Source organism: Xenopus laevis, chromosome 8S (assembly GCF_017654675.1).
Source record: "Xenopus laevis strain J_2021 chromosome 8S, Xenopus_laevis_v10.1, whole genome shotgun sequence".
In the NCBI taxonomy this organism is placed as follows: domain Eukaryota; kingdom Metazoa; phylum Chordata; class Amphibia; order Anura; family Pipidae; genus Xenopus; species Xenopus laevis.
The window spans coordinates 57,181,539-57,199,279 of NC_054386.1; the positions used below are offsets into that span (position 1 = coordinate 57,181,539).

General features: G+C 38.7%; 1 protein-coding gene across 3 annotated transcripts in view; it reads left to right on the plus strand.

The window, feature by feature from the left end:
* The window catches only part of lamp2.S (lysosomal-associated membrane protein 2 S homeolog), a 35,467-nt gene extending 21,287 nt beyond the window's left edge, over positions 1 to 14,180 (plus strand). Inside the window, exons 8-9 of one of the 3 annotated variants that reach the window (XM_041574271.1) lie at positions 271 to 438; positions 12,878 to 14,180. In XM_041574271.1, the coding sequence (XP_041430205.1) occupies positions 271 to 438; positions 12,878 to 13,020 (311 nt within the window). In that variant the 3' untranslated portion in view covers positions 13,021 to 14,180. 3 annotated transcript variants of the gene reach the window in all.
* The last annotated feature ends 3,561 nt before the right edge of the window (positions 14,181 to 17,741 follow it).

Sequence of the window (17,741 nt, forward strand, 5' to 3'; positions counted from 1 at the left end):
CAGAGCCAGACCTTCAGTTTATCAGACTAGAATTTTCACTATTATTGGCTGCTCCACAGTGAGATACCAGCTGACTAGAAAAAAAACAGTGCATTTTATTTTGGCAGATGAAGTAGTGTCGGTGCTTATATGTACACTGACAAATGTGCATATATTACAGGCACCACAATGAATCATATATATGTGTGTGTGTGTGTGCACTTTATGTAATCATAAAAAAAAATCTGTGTTCATGAAATAATCTGTAACTACTTATTTTTATTTTAACAGCGTTTTCTTCCAGACAAAATCAAAATCTGAGTACTTGGGAAGCTTCTGTCGATAGTTCCTACATGTGCCACAAGGAGCAGCAAATTAAAGTTTCAGAAGATCTGTTCATTAATGCTTTTGACGTCAGAGTCCAGCCTTTCGGTGTAAATAATGGAACTTTTGCTACAGGTAAGCATGTATTTCTGCATTCACTGCATTAAAGCACCGTATATTGCTTGCTTTACTTAAACGCCAGTAGGCCGACATCACTTGCACTCTTTAGTGCAAGCCTTCTGTTATAGGGCAGATAGTATTTGGGCAAGTCTTTGGCATCACTGTTTGAAAATATACAACAACTTTTTATTGTGAGACTGGGGAATCATAATCCTTTTGGCTCAATTTTATCTGTAGGGTGAAATTAACATTTTCTTCGCAGAAACTCCATAATGTGAATTACTGTGCCACTTCCATTTTTGCATTTTGCATTTTTTTTTCATTTCTACCTTATGGGCTAGGTTAATACTGAACCTCACTTTCTGTCCTTGAAGGTGGTAGATGTGATAAGTATCATATGAGGGTACCACGCAAGTGCTGTGGAACGTGTATATACACATATTATATAAGTCAATAGAACTAAGATAATCATGGGATATGCTGTCTTAATTTCCCCTAAGTAGAGATGTGTCCAATGTTCCCTCGTATTCCTTTTTGGCTAAGTGTGCCAAAAAAATCTTTTGTGTGCACATTTTAAACATGTGTAAACTGTGTGCTCAGGTCACAACTGATGCAAAATGTTGTATTTTCAGACCAAATTAATTTTGCACACCACAATTTGTTGCATGCGCTCACCTCAAAATCGGTGTCACGCATCCAAAAGAAAGGAGCAACACTTTTAGTGGATCCTTCTCATCCGCTCTGGCAGCGGGAATAAACACCAAACACCATACACCATAGGAAAGTGACGCTGGCTTCCGATGAAGCGACTAGTAGGTTACAAAACGTGTTAACCTTGTCACACTCTGTCTGCCTTGTATAAAGGGATTTCAAATGGATCAATAAAATTATTTACAATGTTAACAAAGTTTGGCTGCATCTTCACACCCTATCTCAGCGTCGTGATCCTATGGTGCAGTCCTTGATTTTATGACCTTACCACTGTGATATCACATTTCATTGGCATAAGGTTAAGGATTTCTATGGTGAAATGGAGCAGCAGTAATTAAAGTATATGGTCACATGGTGACCACATTTTCACACTGAAGGAGATGTAACTGTGCTGTGTAGACCGGAAAATTCTGATTACTCTGTAAAATATGAAGTGCAGATTTGATGCCCGTTGGCTGCCAGTTTAATCACTCCTGACTGAGGTGGCAGTTTTTTTTTTTTTTGCATAGGACCAAAACAATAGTCTGCTCTGCCCACAGTCCGATATGGGGAATGTTATACCAATTTCCTTTCTGATTGTGTGTAGAGGATGGAGCACAGTATCCGACCTGTACGTGTTAGGCGTATCTGGCTCTGATTGCATCTAGGTGCTACATGAACCAGAGTGACGGCTATAGCTGGCCAGAATATGCCAAGATTTGGTAAGGCGGTTTGGCTGATCTTGACCGTATTGCCCACCCATTAGTTAGGGGTGGGGTTTGATGGACCATCCTGTTATTTGATCTACCATGTATAGTTTTTGAGTTTTTTTTTTAAAGGTTTTTGAAGTTACTAAGGATCTTATAGTTAGTGGATGAAACATAGGTGGTCACTGGTTCTCCATAGTGCACCACTGCCTATGGACACACATGCGGTTTAAATAAAAAAAAGCAGACTGCTGCATAAGTACGCAAAGTGGTTTTAAGCTACGGCAATGGCACACTAGGCTATCATATTTACACGGCGGTTGTCTTTTTTTATGTTTAGAAACCGTGCCGTTATTAGTATAAAAATGTTATTGCTGGTCCTTTGAATTCTATTATAGGGTTTGTAACCAACACTTGGATTAAGTAACTAGAATTTATGGCATTTCTGACAGCAGAACTGTACACACAACCTGACTAACTCGAAGACTAGGATTTTGGGGTTAATGAGCCTCTATTTCCTCTCTGTCCTCCCTTTTAATGGGCTTCATACATTTAATTGGTGCAATTGTTTTCGGTTTAAGCCCATACCTGTAGTCCAATAGTCTGTGCCGCGCTTACCTAGTTTCAGGGTTATAAATGTGTGAAAAGATTATATGATGTATCTGTTAGGGCAGCCAATAAGTGTTCACCCCAGTTTTTATTTCCTAACTAGCCTTTAAATTAGATTCCTAGCATTAGGACAGCAAATGGCACTCAAATTATATACCCTAGTGGATTTCTATCTCAAATTAAGCCCTACTTTGAGGTCCAACATTTGGTTTCATATAACAAGTTTTAGATTATATATTACAGATATAAGAAGAGAAACATTGTTACCAGCCCGCCATAGCTTTAGGAGTATATACTGTAGGTCTGTAAATACTGTAGTAGTAGTTCACTCCAAATCTCATCCTTCGTGTTCAGATTTCACCATCTCATGCTTTAATGTGGAGAGCCTCACAGTTTTGGAAGCCATTAAGAACATCTTATATTTGAATGGATCCAACTAGTGGGATGGGGGTCAGTGTGGTCTGTGCAGTAGTTCACATTTAATATGATTAAGACAATCTGTAACCTGTGTGTTTTTATACCTTTGTAGTTCTATCATTTTGCGTCATTCTAGCCTGGAATTTAAATTTAAATATAGTTGGCAAAGTTATTGTAGACTATATTATTAATTGTATCACTAAACCTTCTGTTTAGATGCTGACTTTAGAAATGGCCACCATCTTATTGCTTCAGGCCCCTTTTTCCTTTCAATATGTTTTTTAGGGTAGTTGTTTTTTTTTTCTTGTTTGTATGTTTAGTTTTACTTCATTTCAGACTTTTCATTTTCATTTCATCAATATTTTTGTTGCTTTCCATTATCATCTACAAATTTCATTTAATTTTTATTTGTTTTATTCCCCATTTACAGCTCAGCAATGTTCGCTTGATGATGACTCCATTGTAATTCCAATCGTAGTTGGTGCTACCCTCGCAGGCTTAATTGTCATTATTGTGATTGCTTACTTAATTGGTAGAAGAAAAGGCTATTCTGGATACCAAACCCTGTAAATGGCTCGTTTGCACTACTCGCTTTACTTTTTTTTATTTATTTTTTTTAAATTGAAGTAAAAGTGCAATTTCTAAAGTGGAATCCAGTGTCCACGTCTCTTATCTTCAATAACTGAACTCTCTTAGAATTCCCCCCCCCCTCATTTTCTCAACAATCCCATAAAGCTGCTAAACTTAAGTATCTGAGAAGGGATGACGTCCTTTTAATTTTGACCCTTCCTTACTTCTTTTCATATTAATCCTTTGCACTTATTTCAGGTAGCATTCCAAGAGTCTAGAAATACAAAATAAGCAATCTGTAAATGATTCACTCCTTTTCTATCTTTTGATATCCAATTTGTTATTTTTCTGTATATACATAGTTCTGAATAATAAACCAGTTTTGCTGCTCCCTAGGTGGATAAGTTAAATTGCTTAATCTAGCCTGGATATTTAAAGGGGTTGTTCACCTTCAAACAACTAGTTGGTTTCTGAGATCACCAGAAATAATGACTTTTTCCAATCACTTTCTATTTTCTATGTGTGACAGTTTTTCTAATATTGAAGTGTAAAGTGTCATTTCTCTCCTTCTGAAGCAGCTCTGGGAGGAGGGGTCGCCGATCCTGTAAACTGTTCTAAATGGATATATTTAGTTGATACATTTCTTATCTTTGTCCCTGCTGAGCAGAATCTCCGGGTTTCATTACAGGCAGCTGTTAGAATTGATACAATTGTTGGTAATACTCCAGAGATGCTGCTGAAAAATTTATCAACTAAATGTTGCAAAATTGTAACAGCTCAGAGTCTGCACCTGAATTACTGAGCTGCCAGACTCAAACACCAGAGACAAGAACATTCACCTTTAAACTTTTAAAAAGTAAAAAAGAAATAATGGAAAGTAATTGAAAAAAGTCTTTATTTCTGGGGAACAATTTAAAAACAACTTTATTGAAAAAAGTGTTTGAAAGGTGAATAACCCCTTTAAGTCCTATGGACATTTTTTTGGAAAGGAAAATCTAGCACCCAAAACTGCACCCATGAATAGCAATCAGAATCAACTGATTTCTGTTTCTGCCAAACACGCATAATTTCTACCTGTGCTGCAGATCTCATATTCGGGACATAAGGAAATTTTAGTTGTGCTTTTAAAGGGACAAGAAGATGCTTAATTAAACCTAGGGTTTTCCATTAGGACCTTTACTTTTACCTTTTCTTGATCTGTCATTGTAAACATTGTTTTTTTTTGTGTTGTGCTTTTGTTCCTTCTAACTTAATCATTTCTTGCTCCTGCACACTAAGACTGTCACACGGGGCTGAAACTCGACCTGCTGAAAACACAGGCCGGGAATCAGCCCCTACATTGGAATTAGCCCTGTAGCTTGCCTGCATCCGGACCCTTTGTGTCAACCCGGGGTACAATCACACAAAGTGGATTTAGGCAATGAAATGGAATAGGTTCCGAGGCTATGTTTCAGCCCTGTGTGGCATTAGCCATAGGCTAAAGGCAAATATGGGGGGAAGGGGGTTGTCTGGTCTGCTGTACAGTGGCAGACCATAATGTTCCTGTTGACCTTTCATCACAATGTAATAATGTTAGTAAATAAGGAGTGCCCTAGCTGGTGCACTTGGGTTGGTGGGTCAAGCACCGCTTGTGTCATAGGCTCGAGTATTCTAATTTAAAGCAAACCCGTTCCTTAATTTCTATAACTGTTTCATTTTTATGCAAGAAACTGCTATTAGAAATTTTGGGAAGCTGAGGTGTGTGTGTGTGTGTGTGTGTGTGTGTGTGTCCATGTCTGAATTGTAATTTGCCAGCGTTTATATGGTTTAACAGTTGTCTCCATCATAGTCCTTCCCAGCCGTGTCCAACAGTGTTTCTATCATTTTGTTGTTCAATGATTGGCCTGAAATATAAAAAAAAAAACTCCTAGTCAGCAAATTTGCTTGGCTACCTCTCCATTATACTCACAGATATTGATATGGAATCACACTTTTGCACTTTGCTTGGGTTTCTCCAACAGACAGAGGCACTTTGCTTGGGTTTCTCCAACAGACAGAGGCACTAACATTTAGAAAGAAGCTTAGTCATTTAAGAGCATTTAGCACTTATCTGTGTGTTTCTTTTCAGTTTCATATTGTATATAAGTTGTGGGAGGGCAACATGTTATAAGTGTATTATTTGTTCTGAAAGTTAATAAAGAATGGAAAAATACGGTGAGATTTATACATGGTGTGCTGTTTGCTTATTGATTTTTTTTTTCTAGAGTTCTGCAACCATCTGGAATTCAAGAGTAGTTCATCAGGCAATTGTTTTCAAACCATTTTTTTTCCTACAAACTTCTTTTTTATACATGTTAAAGGAACAGTAACACCAAAAAAAATGAAATTGTTTTATTTGTATCAGGTGGGTGGACTTACATAGGCAATTGGTAAGCACAGCAGCTAGGCTGCCAGTTTTAAAACCGCCTGGTTTTTTTTTTGTATCATTCCAAGTACACAGAGGTCCAATTTCCCCACCGTGAGCCCACCGTAGCTCCTCTGGCTACTGCCAGAACCTACAAATTGACCGTTTAGTCCTGGATCCAATGACCTATACATAAAGGGTTTGGGACCTGGGATCTTTCTGTAATTTAGATCTTCATAATAAGTGTATTATAAAATCATTTAAACATATAAACCAAATAAGCTTGTATTGCCTCCAATGAGGATTAATCATATCTTAGTTTGGATCAAGTACAAGATCCGGTTTTATTATTACAGCGAAAAGAGAAAACATTTGGATAAAATTAAGTATATGAGAGACTACCTTTCCATAATTTGGAGCTTTCTGGATCATTTCAGTTTTGTTGGACTGAAAATTGAATGTGGACATTTAGGGGCAGATTTATCAAGGGTCGAAGTGAATTCGAGGGAATTTTTGTAGTAAAAAAATTTGAAATTCGAAGTCATTTTTTGGATACTTCCACTTTGATTCGAAGTAAAAATCTTTGAATATTCGACCATTCGATAATCGAAGTACTGTCTCTTTAAAAAAACTTCAACTTCAATACTTCGCCAAATTAAACCTGGCAAAGTGCTATGTTAGCCTATGGGGACCTCCTACAACATTTTTCTAAGTCTTTAGAGGTCGAAGGAAAACCCTTCAATCGATCGATGAAATCGTTCGATTCGAACAATTTAATCGTACGATCGAACGATTTTACTTCGATCATTCGATGGCCAAATTTGGAGAAAAATACTTCGACTTCGATATTCGAAGTATTTTATTTTGATGGTCGAATTTCGAAGTATTTTACACTTTGAAATTCGACCCTTGATAAATCTGCCCCTTAAAGTGCTGCTAACAGAAAATGGAAATGTTTGGTATACAATTTAATGTCATTTATGTTACTTTGCAATTGTAAATGCTGTCTACTCTTTATTGGAGCTCCCATTTAAGTGCCAATGTGTAGGGACCATGGCAACCCTTCCTAAACTGCAAGGCCTGCTTTATGTGGTGTTTCACTCCCCTTCTCCTGGTTTGATTTTTGCCACCTGCCACAAACAAACTGGTGGGCAGAGGGATGGGGCCTGGGGCAGGGGGGGCAGCACTGGGTATGGGGGTTTTTCTGTTTTTGATTTGGCCTTCCAGAGTGCAAACTCTTTTAGCTTACTCCTAAGATTAGAGAAACATTTTTTTCAAGTTATAGGTGCCCTTTTATTTGCAATTGCTGGATAAACCGATAGAAAGGGAATGCAATTAAAAGTTGCAAGCGTTATTTTAAATGGCATTTTTGTGAATGTTTAGCGCTACTCACCAGGGGCGATCCGTGGGCTGCTGCCGGCTGAGGCTGCGCTTTCTTCACTAGCAGAGCCGTATTTCCGGTTTAAAAACTGGAAATTCAGCTTTTAAAGTTACAGGAGGACGATTTTTGCCACCCCTTGTAACTGGCCGTTCACTGCCGCCTGAGGCAAGGTGCTCACCTTGCCTCATGGCTGGAACGGCCCTGCTACTCAAAAATGTAAAATGATTTGCTGGCGAATATTACATTGCTAATTATTGCTAATCAGAGGTTAGCGTTGAAACCTGCTCTGGAGTTTCGTTAAATATTTGTCTCAAAAACAGCTTTGTGATTGCGAAATTGTATTACATACACTGTGAGATCTGTAATCAGTCAAAAAAATGCAAACATGGTCAATAACGTTCGCTAGGAGTTTGCTTACATTTTTTGCTCTAATGAAACATATTACATTCCTCCAATAAGCCTTTACATTTGAATGAAATAGTTTCAGCTTCTGGTGTTAGTAGCCTATTAAAAAATCTTAAAAATAATCATTATATTTAAAAATGGTGCCATTACTGGAGATCCCTATAGATCTGCTATAGTCCCTGTCCGTTAGTGATGCGCAGGTCAGCAGTTTGTCGTCCAGCGCCCAAACTGGCCTGTCAGTCTGCTTCTGTTTACTAATCTGGCTGACCCCCCCCCCCCATCTCCATAAATACAGAAGCGGTGCACACTTACGTCGTGGGCAGGAAGGGTGACAGGAAGAGCTTGGCCCAAACCTGGCAGCAGCAGCTCAAATTCTTTTTGCCCTGGCCCACAGGTAAACCTATGAGTTTCGGGCAACCCCACACGTCACTACTGCCCATGTTTCAAATGAGGGGCGGGTGTGTCCTAACAGTCACTGCCAGAAGCACAGTAGGAGGGGGATAGTCAGTCACACAAGCAAAGACAAGCTTTGCAATAATAATAACTTCTCTTTCACCATGATGAACTGCATAAAAATAATGATGCAGAATACCACTAATGGCAGGGCACCATGCTACACATAATGGAGCAGTGACAGTCTTGTGAGATTTGCTGGTGCCATCTAGAAACCGCAGCGCATTTCAGCCGTGTGTGGTAGTTACTATTAATTTTGCATTTCAACAAATACACATGGAAAGTTATTTGCAGTTTTCAGCCAACACCAAAAACGAAATGGGACACGTTTACTAAAGGGTGAGTTTGGCAAAAAATTGCCAAAATGATGATTGGCAGCAACATCGCTTATTTACTAAAAGAAGACCATACACTAGCGATAAAGCTCAGCGCTAGAGAACTTTTGTGCCGCTTCTCCAGGCGAACGATCGTTAATCTACAAATTTATCAAAGTGTAAACTTTCAATACATTTAGCCAAATTCTACTTCACCTGGTTCTTCTACCTGGCAAATTGTTATAATTAAGCTAAATCCTCAACATTACTATCAGTGAGATCATATCCTGTATTCCAAAAAATTCATAAAAAGCACTGGCGTTTTTTTTAATGTGGGGTGTTTAAAAGTTGTAACTGTTAAATATTTATTTACACTTTTTTAACCATTTGAATCTCATGCCACATTTGTTTTAGTGTAGGCTAATTTTTAGGACAATCTCTCTTTTGTCTTTATTTTGCTTCCTTGGACATTTTTAATAATAAGTGGCCACTTCTAGCAATTACACCAATCTCACTAATAAATACATACATATGACCTTTATGTAGCCTCCAAATTTTGAAGCGTAAGTATATTAACTAAGCTTTGCTAGGAAGAAACTTTCATGCTGACGAATTTCTGCTTGCAAATAGACGCGAGCCAATACGAATTTTGATGAATGTACGTAGTCGTAGCGAATTAACATCTGATGTAGCTACGCAAAGTATGGTGAAAATTCAGACCTAAGTAAATGTACCCCAATGTGTTTGACACCAGGCAGATGCAATTCATTCCAATGTGAATACATTATTGGCGTAGTTTACCAACAAGGGTTTTTTTTTAAAGACACTGTGTGTTTTATCCAAAAGGGGATGGGGAACACCCAAAATAGATGGAAGCTCGGTGAGTAAGTTGCCTTATATCTGCATTTAACAGATGTTTTTATACGCCCTATCCTTTTTGGTTAAGGGTCCCTTACTTGTACAGATAACTGAAGACATTGCTGCATTAGCTGTTTAACAGTAGGTCAGGGGTGTCCAAACTTTTTGCAACGAGGGCCAGATTTGGTGAGGTGAAAATGTGTGGGGGCTGACCATTCAGCCTGACATTCTTTGAACCATTAACATCATTTAATTAATTTAAACAAGGAATTGCATAGCTGTAATATTTGGGCACATTAGTGAAATAATCTGCCACTTGGTCTATACTGCTGCCTGTGTGCTGAAAGTGTTCGCAATAGACCTGTACTGGCACGTAATGACGTGCTGCTCTCGAAGACTTCTTACGTTTACAGTAGTGGCACATCTGTATGTCTATAGACACCTTCAGTCCTAAAAAAGTATGTGAGAGCGGCGCGTCACCACGTGTCTATTGCTAACAGCTTCCACCACACCAAATGCCAAAAGATGGCCACCCTAATCTCACCCTAAAATCAGCTATAGATGTGCAGATTTTACCCTTTTATCCGACGGACATCCCAATCTTCCAACCTGCCACTAACCATTCAGATTAAATAAAGTAGTAAAAATAAAAATTAGATGATGTTCTGGCCATGAAATGACAGGCAGTAGTGACAGTCATCCATTGATATCATCAGATAAGAGAAATCATTGTTAAGCTGTCTGATCTACTAAATGGCCAATAAACAGTTTGGGAACCACTGACATGGGCAGCTTTGAAGGTCTTTATCCTGATTAACTCTTATCCAAAGGAAAAGTAGCCACTGTTGCAGATGTGCTACTGGGAGTTGTAGTTCTAGAGCAGCTGGAGAGCAGACATTTTCAATGACCTATTCCAATGCCAAGTATGTGCTCCCAAACTTAAAACAACAACAACATTATTTTTGATGTTACTAGAAATCTAGTAACATTTGTTAATTCTGTATTTTATTGGAAAGAGGCATGATCGCTTCTAGATCTAAACCCAAGATTTATTGACTGAGGTAGGCTTCTACTAGGGATGCACTAAATCCTTATTGTTGGGATACAGCCGAATTCAGAATCTCAGGATTTGGGTGAATCTCAATCTAAATCCAAACCCGAATATGCATATGCTAATTAGCGCCCAGACTGCAGAAACATTTTCCGATTTTCCTCAAAATCACATGATATTTAGGATTTGTTTTAGCCAGGCACTTGGATTCAAGCAAGTTCTTTTATGATTGTGTTTTATGTACTTTAGGTTACTTGCATTTTTTCCCCATGACTGATAGTCTGCAGTGGGTTTCTTTCTCCTTTAAGGTGTGGTGATCCAAATTAGCCAAGAAAAAAGAAAGGAAAACCCCACTACCCTACTTTCTGGATAATAGATCCCATAACTGTATACCTATGTTATAACATCTACCATCATTAGTAGCATTTCTTTTTCACACATTATTTCATGTTTTATTTGTGTCTTATTACAATGACATGTTTTCCTGCTGCAGACATGATACTGATGCATCCCTCCCAAATGTCCTGTTTTCTGCTGGACTGTCCCAATTTTGACAGTTGGATTTCTTACTAAAATGTCTCAAGTTTCTCTTTTATCTCCTACACTGACGCCAAAAATACGTTTCTGAAACTTAACTAAAATAAGAGGCTTTTTAGCAGAGAGTCCAGAACACTGTGCAGCTGCACTTCGATACAAAATATGTTCTGCAAAGAAACAATTGTAACGATTTAAGTTACACGTTCTCTCTGTTATAATAGCCCTAAAACTCCCAGAAATGTGTTAAAACTTTCATAACCTGACAAATTCTGTAAATTGGACATGGTAATTAGTGTCCATAAAATGGGAGTGGCCAAAAATGTAATCGCACATAGAACAGCTAATGTTTTTGTCCCTCTTAACATTTTTCAAATATTGGGAGGTATGCTGATGCTGTAAACTCCAGGCTGGTTCCCTCGCTTTGGGCAGGCTGGGAATATTGATATGCCAGTAGGAATAGCGAAATAGCTGTACCTATCACTTAATGTTCATAACTCGTCCCCCTTTATCATTTATTTTCATATAAAACTTCACTGAGACTTTTAGGCTTCTCCTCCCTTTCATTTACTTTGTGTCTTTTTTCTTTTTTTACGTTTCTTTTTATTTCTCATATAGCTGAAGATTGCTTTGCAGATCAGAACTTCATTGTTCCTATAGTCGTGGGAGCTGCATTGGGAGTCTTAGTCGTCCTAGTGATGGTCGCTTATTTCATTGGGCGCAGGAAGCAAAGTTCAGCTGGATATGAACAAATGTAAAAGTGGAAAGGGGGGGGACAAATGATTTTTCAAAATCTCAATGAAATCAAATGAACAGTGCCACCAGGAAGGACTTGCCCAAAAGCACTATATAACTCTACTGGTTCTAGCATTCCTTTTCACAAAGGGTGCATTCACTTTGGTCGTTCCACCCCTGAGCTATGGAGAATATAAGCACGCTATCTTTTATGAAAATGTATGTGATTCCGTATTTGGTTTTGATATGATTTTACAACACACTGTTTAATGTAACTGCAAGAATTCAATTCAAGGAATTAAACTTTAATTTTTAAGTGCTATACTGTGGTTTTTTTTTTGTTTTTGTTTTTTTTTAGATCTTAAACAGTTCCTTCACTTTAAAATCTATTTTTATATTAATTTAGCTGGGTTTTTTGTTCTGCAACTGGCTTGGAATTTCAATTGCTATTTGTTTGCTAGGACTTGTGTCATGTCATCTCAGGATTTTTGAAGTTAACACTATTTCCGTTCAACACAACCCCTTTATCCTGTCCTGTCTCTATGCTTCCTCTGATGCGATGCACTCATACTTTTTGCCTGTTGTTTTAATGAAAATAATTCTGGTTTTATTCCTGTTATTCTTGAGTCAAACAGAGCAATTGAAATGACTTCATTTTTTACTTTCCATGGTTCTCATCAGGTAGCTTCGTAAGACAAACCAGGTCCAACAATGCGTGGAGGGGGTTGTTTATACAGAGTTCAATAATCTCTAGTTAAACCAACTCAACTAATTACAGGGAACATAGAACTGTCGAAACAAAGCAATGATCTGTTATGTGGTTATAATAAAGAGAAATATGCCATTTTCAGCCCTACAATAAAATGTGATTAATGAATTTTGCTAGCTCAGTGCCCAACACAATACTGTATGTTGCTTTGCTAGCTCTTAGCATTCGTGTCTCTCACCAACACTCCCAGTAGATCTAATGCATGGTCCAGTCTATACATTCATCCTGCCAATCTACTGCTACATGGAGACTTGCAGAGACCTGTGTTATTTCACAAGGGCAAAAGTTATTTACAATGTATTTTAAATGCTTATGTATTTATGAATGTAGGAGTCTTGTGAGCTTAGAGATACAGGACAAGGTCCTCCAGCTGTGGTATCTCCAGCCCTCCTTAGATCAAACTGTAGCTAAAATATTTTCCCAGTGCTGTCCTATGCTCCTGGGCACTGCCATATGCTGGACACTTTATGTGGTTTGCCCTGCTTGGTTCATTGACTGTCTGTAGGCTTTTCAGTTTTCCTAGGATTAGGCAGGAATGCAAATGCACTGATTCTGCTCCTTTCTCTTTTTCCCCACAGCTGAAGAATGCTTTGCTGACTCTGACTTGAGCTTTCTCATTCCCATCGCAGTTGGGGCTGTGCTTGTCTTTCTTATAATCCTCGTCCTTGTCTCCTATTTAATTGGAAGGAGAAAAAGTCGCACAGGCTATGAGTCTGTATAATGTCTACTCTCTTTTGCTTTCATTCTTACTGAGTAATTGTATTCTTGTACAATGCTGCAAGCTCTACGCATAGCAGAGTATAAACTCCTAAGAATCGGGCTGAACCCCAGCTGGCACAAGAGACCCTGAATAGAATCTCTCACCTTTTCTGATCTAAACTTTCACATGATTGACTTTTTTTCTGCCGCATTTATTTGGTATATAGCAAAAACTACATTGGGGGAGACATTTAAGCAGTGGCTGGGTGTCAGTGACAGATTGGAGAGTTGTCTAGACTTTGCAAGACTTTTGGATCTTAGCACTGATAGCTTTGGCTGTTGCACACTAGTTCGTGTTGCCCATAGACACCAGTTATTAGACGCTCTACTTCTGGTTGCTAAGGGTTGCTAGTCCTATTATTACATTACCCCTAGTGCATCCATTTTCCAATAGGGATGGCATCACATGGCTAAAATGAATATAAATTATAATATATTTACTGGTATTTAAGTGGTAAAACCTATTTGTATTACTTTAGTACCCTGAACTGAGCATAACTCCCAAAATATTTCTGGAGTATAGCAACTAATCTGGTGTTTGCTTTTAAATAAGTAACCAATAAATTCTATTTACTGATTGGTTGCTGGGGCAAACTTTGTCACATTTATCACATCAACCCCACAGTAGTTATGTGTTTATCAGCTTAAAACCCATAGGTTCAGGTCTATAATGTGATTCAATAGCACCTTCCCATACCCCACTGCAAGGTGGCATCATCACTAATGCCCCTCCTCCCCCAGTGATGTTTGTTTTCACCCTGCCCCTCCAGCGATGTTTCCATACACCACCCTTTTTTTTCTTTTATTCCTGTCATTTGAGTAGATGGGTAGGCTTTATAACAAACCAGAACTATTGTGCTGGGAATTTTGCCATAAAAGCCTCAGTGGTAATCTGAGGGCTTTTTCAGGATTCAGTATCCTAAAAGGTTTTAACCAATGAATCTAACCCGCTGATGTGTCAGTTATGTAAAGTGCCTTGCAAACGTCTTCATAAGCAAGAAAGATAATAGGGCTAAAATACGACCACAAGTGCAAAGTGTGTCAAGCGCAGTTTGCCATTTTATTCATAATGCAATTTCCCCAAAAATTTCCGCATAATTGCATCCAATGCATTTCAACACGCTCAGTTGTCCTTGTGTTTTTTATGGATCTCAAAATTGTTGGAATGAGGATTGCAACATTTCCTGCATTAAAATGATGTATGTGCATTATTCTATAGGCACACGTCTGCTGCACCTACTGATGTGGCCTGCAGTGGGAATTGCCGCCATTTCCAGGGTTGCTGTAGCTCTTTGGTTCTCCTTTGTCAGTAGGAACATTTGCTGGCTGTGTTTATAAATGAGCTCTAATGAGTGGAACAGAAGTCCTATAGCAGTAATGGAAGAGGCTACAGTAGAGGAACAGTAATAATCCTCAGGCACCTTAAAGGGGGTTGTTCACCTTGAAATTAATTTTTAGTATGATGTAGAAAGTGACATTCTGAGAAAATTTGCATTAGGTTTTCATTTTTTAGCAATTATGATTTTTTAGTTATTTAGCTTTTTATTTAGCAACTCTCCAGTTTGCAATTTCAGCCCAAATTACCCTAGCAACCATGCATTGCTATGGATAAGAGACTATGGAATATGAATAGGAGAGTGCCTGAACAGACAGAGGAACAATAAAAAGTAGCAATAACAATAAATGTGTAGCCGTACAGAGCATTTGTTTTTAGATAAAAACATATAGTTACCTTGTATCAAAGGTGTAGTGAAGATTATTGTAGCACGCTGGGAACCTCTAGTGGCCAAGCAGAGGTACAACCATAACTTTTGAAAAATAGTCCCAAAGCATGCTTGTAGATAAAAATATAAGTTTATTCCATATTATAAAAGTCAAACATTCCCCCTATGGCACCTAATGCGTTTCATGCTTGAGATTGCCTATGACTAAGTGCTAGGTAAGCATGAAACGCGTTAGTAAAGTTGTATAATGTAATTTTTCTGAATTCATCTTGCTTAAGTCACTATTAGTGTGCAGCTAGGGTTGCCAACTTTTAGCCAGGTTGAAACCAAGCAGGGGGCAGGGCTGTGACATGGAGGGGCAGGATGTGCTGCATAGGGGGCGTACTGTGACGTCAATGGCGGGGCTATGACAAATTGGCCGATGGCCACGTCAATCCTAGAGAATCCTGCCTTTTTCCTAATTTGGCAGGCAGTTTTGAACTGGACAGCCCTTCAAATTACCAAGCTGTCCGGGTCAAAACCGGACAGATGGCAACTCTATGTGCAGCACTACTAGTTAATTTCTTACTTGAGCATCTTCTCTTGTTTCACCATTACATGCTGAGGAGTCACTAAGGATCACTGATTAACATAGGTGCTTAATAAGTAGATCGCTCCAGTCTTGCCGCAAAGTCTTTTGTCCCCTCTAAAATGTGTCAGTGCTGTTGTATAGGAGTGCAGGTCTCAATAAAGTTGCAAGATTCACAATCAAAAGGATATAGACCGCACCGATAAAAAAATGTTTCTCCTTTATTGTTTTGCTATTAGAAAAGATTACATAAAGGCATGTAGACGCATCATTGCCCGAAACTTTTTAAACTCAACTAGTCCTTAATCATAGGCTAGGTGCCAAATTGACAAAAGCAGGGGCAATTCTGGGGCTTCTGCCGCCAGAGGCAGTAGCCCGGAAGCTGTCCCCTTCCCACTCAGCGCTTAAAAATCATTGGAGCAGGTCAAAGGGGGGCAGCATCGCTAGCGCAAGAAATGCAATGTCGCTCTCTGCAGTAGCGAAGCCGAATTTCCAAGTTAAAACCCAGAAATTCGACTCTTAGTTGCAGATTTATTAAATGGGAAATACACAAAAACATAACTTAAAGTTTTTGAAAAGTAAACATACTTTCAAGAAAGTTTGCAATATACATCAATTAAAAAATATGCATACTTGTCATGATTTAAAAAATCTGTAAGCCTAGCCCCCTGGTCTTCTGATGATCTTTCTGACTACTTTGCTGAGCTGGCTGACTACTGTTACTTGGTATCAACATCCAGCTGACCTCAGCATGCATCCTGCAAATCCCACAATTCCCTGCCCACATGATTTCAATAAGGAAAGGAACATCACAGTGCAATTCATCGTGGGTTATGTAGTTCCTGCATGCTGTCTGTAAGCTGTGGAGAAGTTGTTACAATTTGTAACATCAGTGTTTTAGTCCCTTCTTCCCTGCCAGGATTTCAAATGATGCAGAAAGAGAAGAAGTGTTAACCAGCTGGATTGCAGCATAGAAAATGGCATTTATTCATACTTTTTGAAGAAACAGGTAACTGTGATGGGTATATTAGGGGTTTCTGCCAACCTGCCAAGTTCATGTAGAAGTCAGTGGCAGAGGTCCAGTGACCCATTTGAAGATGTTTTTTCAGAGAAAAAAACTTGATGCGAGTTTAGTCCAATTAGAGTCGAGTTTTCAGGTTGTTAATATTTTTTTGAGCTTTACATATTCCATTTTTTCTTAAATAATATACTACTCGAATTTTAAAAACTCTAAAATTCAATCTTTGATAAATCTGCCCCCTAAAGTAACAAGTCTGTCTTCCATTTATTTCCACTTAAGCAGACAGATATTGGCTTGTGCACTGTTATTTATGACATATTTTACAGTTTCTACATGGTATACAGAGGCTATGTTTTACTAATGGGTGTATTCATCAAAGGGTGAATAGACAGTGTGAAGTTTAGGGGGGATTACACTGGGATTTGCAACATAAATGCAGGCCACTCCATAGTGAAGGAAAAACAATTTGTTTATTTTTTAGCTCAAAAGAGCTTTTCCAGCAGCAGTAAAAATGGCAACAGAAAAAGAGGCTTGAATTCAGCAAACCATTCCAAAAATAAAACAAATAGCTTACTTCAGCAGTTCTAGTTCTAAACAGGTTGGTCTCTTAGGGAGCCTACAGAGGAATATCACTCCAGCGAAATCTCCAACTTGTTATCAGAACCAAACACTCTGGTCTCAGTAAGTTGAACAGGTGAAGTAGAAGGCAGCTCCGACCCTCTCTCCCTTCACCTGCTGCTCACTTCCTTAAAATACCCCTTGGATGTCCAGCCCACACCTCTGGTTGTTTAACCCTCTGGTGTCTCTTTAAGGGAGACTCTTAAAGGAATAGCTCAAACCCTAAATAATCTGCCATCCAGGATATATGCCCTCCATCTTGTAAAACAGGAACCTATAGCTCACTCCTTTTTCTTGCAAACTGGCCTAATAGTGTAGGACTGACAATACATACGTATAGCCACCAGCCATTGTTCGTTTTACTTGGGCAGGATAATAAGTTGGTCTGTTGCGCTGGTATCCATTCCCAGATGCTTGGGCAGTATGTATATACATAAAACTCTGTCCTCATGCTTCAGTGACCCAAATAGAACTGTATGTCACCGGAATTTCTGTTAACTTCTTCTGAACATTACAATGAAAATGTAATGGAGGGGGCTCTGAATAAAATGGCCTACAAAGGAAAGTCATTTATAGCACTGAAATAATCATAATGACCGTATGTTATCTCTGTACCTGCAAATATAATCCCACAAAGACAAAGTAGTGCTACGCAAACTCTCTCACCGCTTTTTGTAGCGTTGGGTGCCGACTGTGACTCTGCCCAGGTCTAATCCATATACAAGAAGATATTTCAGCAGCACTCCGATTTT